At 35.0% G+C, this 17,340-nt stretch overlaps 1 protein-coding gene across 1 annotated transcript in view; it reads right to left on the reverse strand.

Moving 5' to 3' along the window:
* Nucleotides 1–1,923: 1,923 nt before the first annotated feature.
* LOC132716462 (uncharacterized) overlaps nucleotides 1,924–17,340 on the reverse strand; it is a 28,618-nt gene continuing 13,201 nt past the window's right edge. Inside the window, exons 7-9 of the mRNA XM_060699745.1 lie at nucleotides 12,741–12,976; nucleotides 9,696–9,859; nucleotides 1,924–4,339 (exon numbers count right to left, since the gene is read on the reverse strand). Coding sequence (XP_060555728.1) covers nucleotides 4,180–4,339; nucleotides 9,696–9,859; nucleotides 12,741–12,976 — 560 coding nt within the window. The 3' untranslated portion in view covers nucleotides 1,924–4,179. The remainder of the gene's footprint in view (nucleotides 4,340–9,695; nucleotides 9,860–12,740; nucleotides 12,977–17,340) is intronic.

Here is a 17,340-nt window from a genome sequence, read left to right on the forward strand (position 1 = left end):
TAGCTGCAATCTCATTGGTCCAAACAGTAGTCAACAGAATTTCTTATAGAATCATATTCACTGGGTGTAGTATCATATTCACTTTTCCCAGTCTAACAAGAGCTGTCGGTAGGACAGCAACGCTCGACTATTCTAAGTGCTTGATAGTAAAAAAATGCTTGATACAGTTACCTCCTCCTGTTTACAGGTTGGGGTAATGATGGTGAACAAGTGTGCAAAGTTTCAAAGCCATATGTCAATGGACTTTGAAAATATTTTAACTATTACAAAAACTTTAACGTAAATTCTAAGTCGAAAAAGGGGCATAATTCTGTCAAAATGCTTGGTAGAGTTACCTCCTCCTGTCTACAGGTTGGGGTCATGATGGTGAACAAGTGTGCAAAGTTTCAAAGCCATATGTCAATGGACTTTGAAAATATTTTAACTATTACAAAAACTTTAACGTAAATTCTAAGTCGAAAAAGGGGCATAATTCTGTCAAAACGCTTGATAGAGTTACCTCCTCCTGTCTACAGATTGGGGTCATGATGGTGAACAAGGTGCAAAGTTTCAAAGCCATATGTCAATGGACTTGGAAAATATTTGAACTATTACAAAAACTTTAACGTAAATTCTAAGTCGAAAAAAGGGCATAATTCTGTCAAAATGCTTGATAGAGTTACCTCCTCCTGTCTACAGATTGGGGTCATGATGGTGAACAAGTGTGCAAAGTTTCAAAGCCATATGTCAATGGACTTTGAAAATATTTTAACTATTACAAAAACTTTAACGTAAATTCTAAGTCGAAAAAGGGGCATAATTCTGTCAAAATGCTTGATAGAGTTACCTCCTCCTGTCTACAGATTGGGGTCATGATGGTGAACAAGTGTGCAAAGTTTCAAAGCCATATGTCAATGGACTTTGAAAATATTTGAACTATTACAAAAACTTTAACATAAGTGGTTACGCTGACGCCGACGCTCGGGTGACTGCAATAGCTCTACTTATTCTTATCGAATAGTCAAGCTAAAAATAGATTGAGACTCTTATTCAATGACTATGTGTGATTATTAAAAAATAATTGTTGCGTTTTGTTCTTTATGGTATACCTCGATTGAAATATCACTATTTTACTATTATAGTTAAAAGTTACACTGCCATGATGAGTATAAACTTGAATTACTTTTGTATGCGCAGCGTTCGCATAGTTGTTGCACGCCTTCCATGTATGTCTTTTTTCCCGCGCTTCAACAAAACAGACAAAAGTTGTACATGTATAAGGTTGTACTTTCTGTGAATTTTCCTATTCATATAATAAAATAATTATTGACTAGTGTGCCATTAAATATGATGTGGTATTCACCAGCAGAAAGTCATATTGACCTCGGTCAATATGTCATCTGCCGGTGAATATCACATCATATTCAATGGCATACTATTCAATAATTGTATAATATAAGACAACCCAATATAATGTAACAGAACATGTAATCAATGACATTGAACGGGAAATAACAGACAATGATATTGGACACGATATAACAGACAATAAGACTTATAACATGTTATAACAGAAAATGGTACTTAACATATTATGACAGACAATGATACTTGTCATGTTATAAGAGACAATGTGATTGGGACATGTTATAACAGACAATGAGACTGAGCATGATATAACAGACAATGTGATTGGACATATAATGACAGACAATGTGATTGAACAAGTTATATCAGACAATGTGATTGGACATGTGATAACAGACAATGTGATTGGACATGTTATAACAGACAATGTAATTGGACATGTGATAACAATGTAATTGGACATGTGATAACAATGTGATTGGACATGTGATAACAATGTAATTGGACATGTGATAACAATGTGATTGGACATGTGATAACAATGTAATTGAACATGTTATAACAGACAATGTGATTGAACAAGTTATAACAGACAATGTGATTGAACAAGTTATATCAGACAATGTGACTGAACATGTTATAACAGACAATGTAATTGGACATGTTATAACAGACAATGTGATTGAACAAGTTATATCAGACAATGTGACTGAACATGTTATAACAGACAATGTAATTGGACATGATATAACAGACAATGTGATTGAACATGTTATAACAGACAATGTGACTGAACATGTTATAACAGACAATGTGATTGAACATGTTATAACAGACAATGTGATTGGACATGTTATAACAGACAATGTAATTGGACATGTTATAACAGACAATGTAATTGGACATTTTATAACAGACAATGTGATTGGACATGTGATAACAGACAATGTGGTTGAACATGATATAACAGACAATGTGATTGAACATGTTATAACAGACAATGTGATTGAACATGTTATAACAATGTGATTGGACATGTGATAACAATGTGATTGAACATGATATAACAGACAATGTGATTGAACATGTTATAACAGACAATGATACTGAACAAGTAATAACAAGGCAGTTTGACAGACAGCGCAATTCCTTCTGCTGTGTTTTATAATTGTCACAGTGACACAAAAATGCCAACTTAACTATTGGCAACAACACAGCTGGAGCTTAGGCACACAGTTTGAGTTTGAACACAGTTTTAGCTTTCAAGAAAATCAAAATTAAATATAAGATGTTCAATTTTAAAAATAGCCTATGACAATAGCCTAAAACTATCACAGCTCCCACATAAGGTATACACATCTTCTCTATGTGGTGAAATAAGCATACACTTAACAGCAAATCTTGTAAAAGACATAAGTTATGACACAATGTATGGTGAATTGGACTGTTGAACTTACTGTATTAGTATCTGAGTATGAAGTTGTATCACAAGGTATTTTAATAGTGTTATGTACATCAGGGAAATATATATCCACCCAGTGACGGCAAACTAAAACAGAAAAAAACATACAGCATATTGAGCTAATTACCATGCTAATAAATATAGTTTTTCGTTCTCCATTGTTTGCTTGTTAATTTGTTGGGTTTTTTTACCCTGATTACAATACATTATATAATTGTGGTCATATCTTGCCGCTCAGTCCACCCAACTGACTTTACTGAATAACTAACCAGTCCTTGCCAATTTCTACGCAAGTGACTGACTATTTATCCAATATGATTTCTAAATCAACCAACAACCCATTGATTACAAATCTGATGCTCTCTTTATTGCACTAATCAGGTAAACAAGTCCAAATTTAGATACCTGTATTGTACATAACACTATTTTACAATCTCTATATTGTATACATATTTATTGATTGAAATAAATGCAGAAATATAAAGTATGAAAGATTGTGCCAATATAGATTGTTTACAACATGATTGACATGTTTATGTTAACATTTATAAAGATTTTTTTTGACAGGTTATATGACCAAGTATAAATGATTGTAATCTTATATAACCAAAGCAGCTAGACAAGTTATATTGCAAACAAACATTTATATATGGCCATATAACCTGTCAAAAAAAAAATTTATTACAAATTGACAATACAAGTTTAACAACATGATTTTTTTATCAAAATAGAAATTATATGCAGTTCATAAATTCACAAAAATTATGTATAAAGATATATAAACGTCATTGATTATCCAATGAAAACTGACGATACAAATGTGTAGACTGAAGTATTATATAAATGCAAACTAAAGTGAGATCATGACTGGAAAAAAATCTTTCACAAAATAATTAATAAAGAGTATAAACATGACTGGAAAGGTCAAACCTGAAGTTGATAGCTACAAGATTTTTATCATTACAATGAGAATTTAGTCTTTAATTCAGAATTATGTTCTTATGAGAGTTCATATACAAGATTAGTTTAAAGTAGTAACTGAAGGTTCTTAAACATATTGTTTGACCATTAATTATACAAAATGATTTGAATAGACTGTAGTCATAAAATATATGCTGTGATAATTAAATATCCACAACTAAGACCATCCTGCAATTAAGACCACTTTAATCTAGTCCCATTGGTGGTCTTAATTGAGGGCTTTCAATCTAATTCTGGATCATGAAAATATTGACATAAAGGACAGAAAATTATGTTGTTTTAAAAAATGGTCTTAATATCGGAATGGTCTTATTCCAGGGTGGTCTTAAGTAGGGATTCTACAAAGGGTTAAAAATGATGAAAACTAAATATGTAAGCCCATGCAATATCTAAGATAAATCATGTAATGCCCAGACTATTTTTGACATTGTTAACAAATCTTTAACCCTGAGCATATCTTGAAGGCACTTGTAGAAAAAATCGGGACATTCTACTCGCATAGTAGCCAGGAGTGCGATCTCTCCACCTGTTAAACTGCTGATTCCACACCTGTAACAACATATTGCAATGGTGTTAGAGTGTTACAACTTACAGGAAAACATATTATTAACTTCTCTTTTCTGTCCAATGACAAACATCCATTATAAGAGAAATATATATTAAAAGAAGTTACAATGGCTGTTGATATAGTCAGGTTGTTCTTGCTGAGGGTAAATTAACAGCTAAGTTTCTCCTATATAAGTTATTCAAGTGCACAATGTTCCCACCTGTGAGAGCCAGTGTTTGATCTTTTTTTTTTTTTTTTTTTTTTTGCAGCATATGACATATTGATTATAAATCAAAAAGCAAAAAGAACAATAGCTGTCTGTGAAACGGCAATCTTGACGGTGCATGACAGAAAAAACAAGAGCTGTCACAGGAGACAGCCAAGCTCGACTAATAAAATACTGGACGCAGTAAGGAGGACAAAACTATGAAAGAACAAGGGTGCAATAGTCACAAAATACGCCCGTTTACGAAAGCTTTAGATGGAGATGGGGGCATTATGGATAAGTGTTATCTAGCAAGCAAGTTTTTATTCTTGGCACTGTGTTGTTAAATGAACCTTAAAACAAATCAGTAGGGAAGATATGCACAGGATGTGTGACCTTGACCTTGGTCGCAGGGACCTGAATTTTATGCACGGCACTCAGCCTCACAATGATGAACATTTGTGCCAAATTATTTTGAAATCCCTCTATGCATGTAGAAGTTTTGCTCCAGACAAGCGTTTTTCTATGAGCTCTAACTGTGACCTTCACCTTTGACCTAGAGACTTGGTTCATGTGCAGGGCACTACGTCTCATGGTGGTGAACAATTCTATTAAGTAACATTAAAAATCCTCCATGCATGTAGAAAATATGCTCCGGACAACATCTGGATATTTAATCATCTCCAGTGACCTTGACCTTGCAAATATTAAGTTAATTAAGTTAAATGTGTCACACCTGTAGTCATGATAGTTACCATTTGTGCTACAATCCATCTATAAATGATGACTAAATGGTCCCTATACACATCTTCAAATTTTTATCTGAACTTTGACCTCTATGTGTAACCTTGACTTTGGTCGCAGGGATCTGAATTTTGTGTGCCACACTCAGCCTCACAATGGAGAACATTTGTGCCAAGTTATATTGAAATCCCCCCATGAATGTAGAAGTTTTGCTCCGGACAAGCGTTTTTCAATGAGCTCTAAGTGTGACCTTGACCTTTGACCTGGAGACCTGGATCATGCATGGAGCAATACATATCATGGTGGTGAACATTTCCATAAAGTATTATAAAAATTCTTCCATACATGTAGGAGATATGCTCCAGACAAAATCTGGATATTTCACCATCTTTAGTGACCTTGACCTTGCATATATTGACCTAAAGTACATGTGTCACAGCCGTAGTCATGATAATGACCATTTGTGTTACAATCCCTCAATAAATGATGATTAAATCGTCCCTATACACATCTTCATATTTTTATCTAAACTTTGACCTCTATGTGTGACCTTGACCTTGGCTGCAGGGACCTGAATTTTGTGCGCGACAATCCGCCTCACAATGGTGAACATTTGTGCCAAGTTATATTGAAATCTCTCTATGCATGTGGAAGTTTTGCTCCGGACAAGCGTTTTTCAATGAGCTCTAAGTGTGACCTTGACCTTTGACCTAGAGACCTAGTTCATGTGCGTGACATGGCTTCTCATAATGGTGAACATTTCTATGAAATTTCATTAAAATCCCTCCATGCGTGTAGGAGATATGCTCCGGACAAAATCTGGATATTTCATCATCTTTAGTGACCTTGACCTTGTATATATTGACCTAAATTATATGTATCACAGCCATAGTCTTGATAATGACCATTTGTGTTACAATCCCTCAATAAATGATGACTAAATGGTCCATATACACATCTTCATATTTTTATCTGAACTTTGACCTCTATGTGTGACCTTGACCTTGGCCGCAAGGACCTGAATCTTGCGCGCGACAGTCCGCCTCACAATGGTGAACATTTGTGCCAAGTAATATTGAAATCCCTCTATACATGTGGAAGTTTTGCTCCGGACAAGCATTTTTCAATGAGCTCTAAGTGTGACCTTGACCTTTGACCTAGAGACCTGGTTCTTGTGCGGGACACTGCTCCTCATAGTGGTGAACATTTCTATGAAGTTTCATTAAAATCCCTCCATACATGTACGAAATATGCTCCGGACAAAATTGGACGCCGCCCGCCCGCCAGGGGCGTTCCCATAATACGTCCCGTTTTTCAAACGGGCGTATAAAAATCAATTATGTATAATTATGTATTAAGTTATAGTAAAAAAATAACATTTGTTAACATAAATTCCAAGATCAAGAGAAATAATTCTAGAAAAAGTCATGCTAGAGTTATGAACCTTTTCACACAACATGTGTGTAATGATAAGAAATATATATTTGAAGTTTGAAGTAGATACCTTAAAAAGTAAAGAAGTTATAATATTTCTTAAAGAAAATCCTAAGTTCAAAGAGAGATAAATCTGTAAATATTGCTTCAAAAGTTATGAACATTGTCACATAAAATGTAATTGATGATAAGGAATAAGTATTTGAAGTTTGAGGTACCTTTAAAACTTAAAAAGTTATAGTACAAATAACATTTTTCTTGTAAAAAAAAATCTAGTTTATGGGGAGATAATTCTTGCAATATTGGTGCTAGAGTTATGAACCTTGTCACATAAGATGTGAATGATGATAAGGTACATATATTTGAAGTATGAAGTTGATCCCTTTAGAAATAAATAAGTTACAGTAAAAATAATATTTTTTAAGGAAAAGAGATAAATCTGAAAATATTGGTGCTAAAGTTATGAACCTCAAGACATAAGATGGAGATGTTGATAAGGTACATATATTTGAAGTATGAGGTTGATCCCTTAAGAAATAAAGAAGTAACAGTAAAAAATAGTATTTTTTAAGGAAAATTCTAAGTTCAAGGGGAGATAAATCTGAAAATATTGGTGCTAGAGTTATGAACCTTGTCACATAAAATGGGGATGATGATAAGGTACATATATTTGAAGTATTGAGGTTGATCCCTTCAGAAATAAAGAAGAAACAGTAAACAAGAGGGCCATGATGGCCCTGAGGTCGCTCACCTGTATATAGGCCCCCCCCCAACACCCCCCACCCCCCAATGTTGCAGGGCCAATTTAACCCAAGGGCTTTTATTTGCATAAACTTGGTAGACACGTATAAGAAGATGTTTCATGCTAAACATCTAAGCTCTAGCTCATTGGGCTTTTTAAAAGAAGATTTTTTTTAAAGTTTTTACTATACACATACAGTTAAAAACAATGAAACAATGACACCCCTGGGGCCGGGCCAGGGCTTTTATTTGAACAAACTTTGTAGACACTTACTAGAAGATGCTTCATGCTTAATATCTAAACTCTAGCTATTTGGGCTTTCATCAAAGAAGATTTTAAGTTTTTGCTATACACATATAAAGAAAATCAATGACCCCCGGGGCGGGGCCAATTTTGACCCCAGGTCTTTTATTTGAACAAACTTTGTAGACACTCACTAAAAGATGTTTCATGCTTAATATCTTAACTCTAGCTATTTGGGTTTTTTCAAAGAAGATTTTTTAAGTTTTTGCTATACACATATAAGGAAAATCAATGACCCCCGGGGCGGGGCCAATTTTGACCTCAGGTCTTTTATTTGAACAAACTTTGTAGACACTCACTAAAAGATGTTTCATGCTTAATATCTTAACTCTAGCTATTTGGGTTTTTTCAAAGAAGATTTTTTAAGTTTTTGCTATACACATATAAGGAAAATCAATGACCCCCGGGGCTGTGCCAATTTTGACCCCAGGGCTTTTATTTGAACAAACTTGGTAGACACCTATTAGAACATGTTTGATGCTAAATATCTATGCCATAGCTCTTTGAGTTCTTTAAAAGAAGATTTTTAAGTTTTTACTATATGCATATAGGGAAAATCAATGACCCCCCGGGGCGGGGCCAATTTTGACCCCAGGGCTTTTATTTGAACAAACTTGGTAGACAATTATTAGAACATGTTTCATGCTAAATATCTTAGCTCTAACTCTTTTGGTTCCTTAAAAGAAGATTTTTTAAGTTTTTACTATATGCATATAGGGAAAAATCAATGACCCCCGGGGCGGGGCCAATTTTGACCCGAGGGCTTTTATTTGAACAAACTTGGTAGACACCTATTAGAACATGTTTGATGCTCAATATCTTAGCCATAGCTCTTTGAGTTCTTTAAAAGAAGATTTTTTAAGTTTTTACTATATGCATAAAGGAAATCAATAACCCCCCGGGGCGGGGCCAATTTTGACCCCAGGGCTTTTATTTGAACAAACTTGGTAGACACCCATTAGAACATATTTCATGCTAAATATCTTAGCTCTAGCTCTTTGGGTTCTTTAAAAGAAGATTTTTTAAGTTTTTACTATATGCATATAGGGAAAAGCAATGACCCCCCGGGGCGGGGCCAATTTTGACCCCAGGGCTTTTAGTTGAACAAACTTGGTAGACACTCACTAGAAGATGTTTCATGCCAAATATCTAAGCTCTAGCTCTTATGGTTTTTTAAAAGAAGATATTTAAAGTTTTTTCTTTTGGTTGCCATGGCAACCAGAGTTCTGCATGGAATTAAATTCTTTGAACAATTTTTAAAGGTGACCACCGAAGGAACATTCCTGTGAAGTTTGGATGAAATTGGCTTAGTGGTTTATGAGGAGATGTCATTTAAAGTAAAAGTTTACGGACGGACGACGGACGGACGACGGACGGACGACGGACGAAAAGCGATCACAAAAGCTCACCCTGTCACTTTGTGACAGGTGAGCTAAAAATAGTATTTTTTAAGGAAAATTCTAAGTTCAAGGGGAGATAAATCTGAAAATATTGGTGCTAGAGTTATGAACCTTGTCACATAAGATGTGGTTAATGATAAGGAGCATATATTTGAAGTTTGAAGTTGATACCTTAAGAAATGGCAAAGATATAGTGAAAAATATTTTACTGCACAAAAACTTTAATCTGAAATCTAGACGCGGACGCCGACGCCGGGGCGAGTAGGACAGCTCTCCATATACTTCGTATAGTCGAGCTAAAAAGGCATAACTCTAAAAAGGTGACTCAGATATATTGGACCTGTAATCAGTAATTTCCTCCCTTTTGCACTCATAAATTTTCTATTCTTAGCTAAGCTTAAGTATGACATGACTCAGGTGCTTAAAACAACTGCCAAACGAAACAGTTCTCAGACTGCATTAATATTAAATTATTGTAAAATACATGTATTATTGGAATTTAAAACGTGTACCCATTTTAATGTACTTACTTCTCCAGCCCATTCTTGACAATCCATTTTTTAACATCGTCTACCGTCCACTTTCTCACATTATCAATGGTTGTCTTAGAAACTGATATCCTAGCAACTGTATTACTCGCAGAAGAAGCTGTGTCTGCATAATCTACAGAATGGGCACCTGCTGCCTCCGTCACCTACAAGAATAATTGACATCCTCTACAGAATAGCTTTTGGAAGCATATTAACCTCTTAACAAAAGTTTGTCTCAATGTAAGATTTCACAATAAATTTAACCACTCCAGGGAAAAAAACATCTCAGCAATAGCTTTTTGTTTCCCAAAGGGTGTTGCACTGCAGGGGTTGTAGTATAATATTACAACATGAATGACAACAAACATTTAAGAAATAATATATCCCTAACAGAGATTTTATCAATCTAAAATCACTGCTTGGGATATATAGTTTTGATTCTAACGCATCAACAATTAAGGGCTGTCATACCTGATATCAAGTTTAATTGTGCGTGATATGATTCCATACTTATTTTCAGCATGTTTACTTTTTTCAATGGTTTTGTCACATGTCTAAATATAGATTGTCAACAGTGATTTTATTACATATTTACACACACTTTCGTTCTTTCTATGTTCAATAGGGAAAACTGCTGGTCCTATTAGAATTAGTTTCTATGTTAAATAGGGAAAACTGCTGGTCCTATTATAATTAGTTTCTATGTTCAATAGGGAAAACTGCTGGTCCTATTAGAATTAGTCATAATAATCTTTGATATCTAGTGAAATAAATTATTTGTCAAAAGTGTTTTTATATAGGTAAGGGAAGAGGCTGTTAATTTAAGGGAAATTTTTTTTTCAATATTCCATTGCATGTTCATTTAGTTTATACAAATTTATTTAATTTGTGTCGGAAGCTATAAGCTTATTGAAACACTCTCGAATCCGTTCCCTGAACCAAGCAGTACTTAGCAATGAATGTAAAGTTTCTTGCTCAAGAAAACAACAGTTGCCCCTGACAGGGTTTGAACATATGCAGTCAGCAATCCTTAAATGACTATTCAAAGACGTTAACCACTCTGCCACACCGCCACTTAATTTAAATATTGTAATTTTTTTCAGACACATAATTGCATGTATGTTACTATTGGAATTCATCATAATTTTTGATAAAATGTTTGTAAATTCATCATACATTTTTTGTTTTTATAATTTATATACAAGATTGATGTAGATTTATCAATTAATGTTCAGTTCTCTTTAAATAAAGGAATTCACAGTGCTGTATTTAGATTGTATGGACGTGTAAACGGCCATGTATAACAGCTGTTTACAAAATAACCACCATATACCCTTACAGTCATTCATACTTGATCATACAACCTGTAAAAACTATTTATGTCTTAAAACATTATAATACTGCATTCATAATTAGATTATCAAGAGGTTTATGTTATTAGTTATAAATTTTTTTTGACAGGTTATATGGCACTCTGTAAACAGCTGTTTGGAAATATAACCCAAGCCACTAGGCGGGTGTTATATAACAAACAACTGTTTATATAGTCATTTAACCTGTCATGAATATTTGTAACAAATTTATAAAACAGAAAACTTCCTTTTTTTTTTAAAGTGAGATTTCTTAGACAATTGACAGTAAGCAGTATATAAAACTATATAAACGTTACGAAATTTAATGAAACATTTTATATACACTGCTGCTGTCATTCATAAACAAGGGCAGTCTGAAGGACAGCTAAATACGTTTCCGCAGTGAACATAAATGTGTACTTCTTGGACCTTTTACCAACCATGACCTTGATGTTGTGCCATGTATATCATAAACACATAGTCCTCATGATAGTGTTTATTTGTGCCAAGTTATTTAAAAATCTTCCATAAAGTCAAATCGTTATGATCGAGAACAAATAACTTTGACCTTTGGGGTGGCAACCTGGATGTTAAGCTGTGCAGATTGTGTCATGGTGGGCATCATTTGTGCCAAGTAATTTAAAACCTTTAAATTGTCAATAAGTTATAAACTGGACATCAAAATTAGATGTTTTTACATTGGACCTTTGAGTTTGACGATTGGTCACCTAATGGTGATCATTTCTACACTTTCTTAAAAACATTGCAGCGGTATAAATGTTATGGACAGACACAAAATGTAGACTTTTAACACGTGACCTTTAGTGTGGCCTTGATCATGGTGGTAGCAACCCAATTATTGTGCTGTGCATTTCGTCTCATAATGGTGAACATTTTTGTCAAGTCATTCAAAAAAATTTCTGCGGTTTAAAAGAACATTTTTGACAAGTCATTCAAAAGATTTTCTGCGGTTTAAAAGTTATTAAGTGGAAATGAAATGTAGACCTTCTAACACTTGACCTTTAAGTGTGACCTTGACCTTGGGGGTAGCAACCAAATAATGGCGCTCTGCACATGTTCTTATAATGGCGATCAATTGTGTCATGTTATTTTTTAAAAATTTCAGTGGTTAAAATTATGGAGTGGACACAAAATGTAGACTTTTTATTATGAAATGGAAAGTTTTTTACATTTGACTTTTAAGTGTGACCTTGACCTTAGGGGAAGCAATCCAATTATTGCGTTCTGCATATAGTCTCTTTATGGTGATCACTTGTGCCAAGTTATTTCAAAATTTGTTCACAGTTTAAAGGTTATGGAGCAGACACGAAGGTGTTACAGACTGACAGACGGAAGGACAGAATGGATGGACTAACAGACAGAGGCCATTCCTGTAATCCCCTTTCCGCTATGCCGAAGGGGATCAATAAATCACATTATTATTTTTCCTCTAAAAAAAGTAAGTTTGTTGTTTATAAATTCGTCTAGCAGCTCAAGTTATACCTACAAACCACCATTTTTTTAAGACAATGTAACCTGAGAAAAATCTCTAAAACTAACGATACAGACTAACACATAACTACACATGTGCCAATGCCACGGACACAATTGTCCAAACATTCAATTGATTTGTCAGTCTACCAACAGAGTGACAGTAGGATGTACAAGGGACCTATAAATCCTAGAAACTTACAGAAGCAACCTGAGGTTTAATTATCTCCCCTGAATCAGGAATATCTCCTGAACCTCCGAGTACACCATCTATCTCCCTTAGCAAGGCCTTCATTTTGTCTTCAAATGGATACTTTGGACTGAACTCAAAGAACAACTTGGCGCCCACTATAAAACCGAGCCACCCATCAGGAGTATACCCTCTCTCCATCTTTAATGGAATAACCTTTTTACGTAGTTGAAATGCATATTCTGCCTCTGAAATGAAAAAGAAACAAAACATTCCGTACATCAGCGTGCTTGACTATCCTCAGTGAATGATAGTAAAAGAGCCTATGTTGAATTCTAGTTAAAAAAGGCCATAAATCTATGCTATCAAATCCATTCCTGAGTATGGCTGACATTGACTCCTTTCAGCACAAGAATGTGTAAGTTTCAACCTCTCCCTTCAAGTTTCAGTAGTTGGAGATCAAAAACTTGGCTCAATAAACATAAAATTCCATAGTAAGAGCTAAAACGCAAATCAGAAGAGATAATGCACCGTCCAAAATAACAATATAGTGTGGTGTTATCATAATTCCATAGCAGTAGCATTAGCTTCATACTTTGGCCAATAGAAAAATAGCCGGTTTAAAATAGTTGTAAAACATGCAATAACTAACCTGCCCTCAAGCAGGACTAGTTGTAACTTGTTGCATAACACATGAGGAAGCACATCAGCACCTTCCACAGCCCTGCCAAATGCTGAAAGTGGATCTCCCATCTGTCATATCGCATCCAAACCTAATTAACTGAAGCAGCATTCTGTCCAAAACATTACTGCAAACCGCTTTGCTAAAACCACCTCCAAAAAATATCACCCCTGTAAATAAGGCAACTCTTGACCAACCATCATGATCCTAAATAAAGAGGTTACCCGTCCCTCAAGCGGACTTTTTTTTACTTTTATCTAGAGGCAAACAAATGCAAACAAATAAACAGTTTAAACAAACTGTAAAGTAAAAAGTTAAGTTTTCCTTTTACAGCAGGGGCAACAGCAACGCCGACATGACTATAACAATACCTTTACATTTTTTACAAAAAATGCTGAGCTAAAAAAACAATCTTACATAGATAAAGGCCCTGTTACTGTTAGAAAAAAAACATGTAACTCCTAATAAGGACAGTTAGTCTTGATGGCATAGAAAGGGGACTTTTTCTTGATTATATATTAAGACACTAAGGCTTGATAACAAAGTGAGGATGGTAGAGTGAGGACACTAAGTCTTGATGGAATATTGAGGACATTTAGTGTTGATGACATAATAAGGGCACTGAAATAGTGAGAACACTTACTGTTGATGGCATAGCAAGGACACATAGTCTTGATGACATAGAGGGGACACTTAGTGTTTATGACATAGTGAGGACACATAGTCTTGATGACATAGAGGGGACACTTAGTGTTGATGACATAGAGGGGACACTTAGTGTTGATGACATAGTGAGGACACATAGTGTTGATAGCATAGTGAGGACACTTAGTGTTGATGACATAGTGAGGACACTTAGTGTTGATGACATAGTGAGGACACACTTAGCTGTGAGACATAGTGAAGGACACTTAGTGTGATCGGACATAGTGAGGACACATAGTCTTTGATTAACATAGGGGGACACTTAGTGTTGATGACATAGTGAGAGGACATTAGTGTTGAATGACATAGAGGAGAACACTTAGTTGTTGATGAACAAGTGAGGACAAAATAGTCTGATGACATAGAGGGACACTTAGTGTTGATGACATAGTGAGCGACACATAGTCTTATGGACATAGAGGGGAACACTTAGTGTTGATGACATAGAGGGGACACAAGTTGTTGATGACATAGTGAGGACAAATAGTCTTGATGACAATAGAGGACACTAGTGTTGATGACATTAGAGGGGACACTTAGTGTTGATGACATAGAGGGACACTTAGTGTGAATGACATAGAAGGGGACAAAATATGTCTTGATGACAAGGTGAGGCACACTTAGTGTTGATGACATAGAGGACACACTGTAGTGTTGATGACATAGAGGGAAACAAATAGTCGCTGATGAACCATAGTGACGGACACATATGTCTGAATGACAATAGTGAGACACTGTAGTGTGATGACATAGTGAGGACACTTAGTGTGATGCATAGTGAGGACACTCATGGATGACATAGTGAGGACCACTTAGTGTTGATGAAACAATAGTGAGGGACCACTTAAGTCTTGATGACAAGAGGGACACTAAGTGGTTGAATGACATAGTGAGGACACTATGTGTTGACAATGAACATAGTGAGACACTTAGTGTTGATGACCAAAGTGAGGACACTTAGTGTTGATGACATAGTGAGGACACATAGTCTTGACACTTGATGTTGATGACATAGTGAGGACACTTAGTGTTGATGACATAGTGAGGACACTTAGTCTTGACACTTGATGTTGATGACATAGTGAGGACACTTAGTCTTGACACTTGATGTTGATGACATAGTACATTTAAGTCTTTATACAAGTGAGGACACTTTTTTTTGGGATGACATATCGGGAAACAAAAATTGTTTTTGATACATATTTTGGGTAAAAATTTAATTTGAAGGCAATAGAAAAAAGACACCTTTTCAAAATATATTTGGTAAAATTGAGCTATAAGGGGCAAAAGGGAACCCTTTTCCAAACTTTTTCCCTGGTTTTTCAAGTTTTTTTGATTATTTTGGCAAATTGAAATTCCACACCATACTTTTGAAATTGAAATTTTGTAAGCATCCCTTTATACCCCCTTTTTTTGGGATGTTTTTCTCGTACTTTTTTAAGAAACCTGCGGGTCTGCCCTTTGGTAAAAATTCATACATGACCTCAATATACCTTCTCCTTTTCCCGATGTGGCGAATTTCTACCGAAAAAATTTCTGCCCTTTTATTTTTGTTACCCAAACTGTTCCCCCTTTTTCAAAATAAGGGCAATGTTAAATTTTACCCGCTGAATTGGGAAGGGGGACTTCCCAGTTTTTAAATTTTGGGGAACAGCCCTTTTTCCCCACCCATTTTTTAAAATATTTCAATTTTTAAATTAAAAAAAAACACATAAAACTGAGATTCAATTTTTAAAAATTTGGGTCATTTTTGCGGAATTGCGGGCGGGGGCCAGCTCTATACTTGTGGCAAAGGCTTATCACTTACGTTTCCAGAAAGATTAAAACTTAGAGTTTATATGGTTTTACTTATTTATTTTAATAAATAAAGCCTTAGGCAAAATATAAGCTCTGTTTCAGATTCTGGTTCAGTGTTATGTTATATAGAATATATATAAATGGTTAAATGTTCTAGTGGAATAAACATAAACCAAATACTTTCAATCTAGCTAATGTGTGGGAAAGTAAAACAATATGTTTCGAAAAGTAAAAAACAATTCAATGTTCATCCTGAAATATATTCTTGTTCTAAAAGCATTTGAGACGCGTCATTACAAGTAAGAAACTGATACAACAGCATTTGGATCCAATCAGACTGCGCCGAGCACAGGCTGGTCTGGATTCCATGCTGGTCGCAAACTCACATGTTGGGTTTGTCGTGACACGGCTCAAATATGTTCATTGTGATAGAAAATATTATGTCTTTGGGTTTTACATAGCGGCTAACATAGTAAAGTTAATATTTCAATATTCCCCAGCTTCACTTGTGGTTTCAGGCACAAAGTGGACACCTGAATAAACCATCAACTTTCTGTAAGCTAACTGGAAAGTCCCCTCATGAAAGAATCGAAAGTCTAAATGCTATGACATTTGGTTTTTATTTCATACAGTTATTATGTTAACTTTTTGTACAATATATTTTTCTTTTTTGGTTTAGTGTAACACCAACACCTTGTATAAATCATACAACAACATCCCAGCTTTCCTGGTGGAGGAGGACCTCAGGTGTCCCTCTGTACCTGAGTCTCACCACTGGCATGCAAAGTTAGCTGGGAACCTTTCTCACATGAAAAATTCCAAAGTCTTTGGCAGGATGCCAACCAACAGCAGTGAGAGACATGTCATTGGAAATCCACAACCTTTACTAAATTACTACTCTGTTATAGAATCTCCAACCTCACATAAACTTATCACATTTTTGACAGGTGAGAGGGTGTTTTTTCACTGTAATGTCTTATTTTAGAAAATATCAGTACTGCAGCTCACACACAGTTATGTTAATAAGATTCTGTCCCTCTTAATGTTAAGCAGTAGTTTTAAGTTGTTAGTTTTATAAAAAAAAATATATATATATTTTATAAGCTAACTTTTACACAAACATTTATACAAAGCGTGCAAGATCAGCAAAAGTGTGAGATAAAAGAAAAACAAAGCTTGTGCCTATTGCATACAAGGTCTATCTTCTACCAGACATTATTAATTAATTAATATTATAGTTAACCCCTAACCTGCTGAATTTCTTAAATGGACTTGTCCAGTGTTTTTATTTTGGCTACGTCCATAACTAATTTTGGGGGTATCGGGATGAAAAATTAAAATCTCATTAGCCAACAGAATACAGCCTGGTCGGACTAAACCTAATTATAAACAGGCCGGCCTGGCTGAATACTGTTGGCAAAGGCTAAT

This window comes from Ruditapes philippinarum, unplaced genomic scaffold (assembly GCF_026571515.1).
Source record: "Ruditapes philippinarum isolate M1 unplaced genomic scaffold, ASM2657151v2 ctg937_1_1_1_1, whole genome shotgun sequence".
Lineage (NCBI taxonomy): Eukaryota > Metazoa > Mollusca > Bivalvia > Venerida > Veneridae > Ruditapes > Ruditapes philippinarum.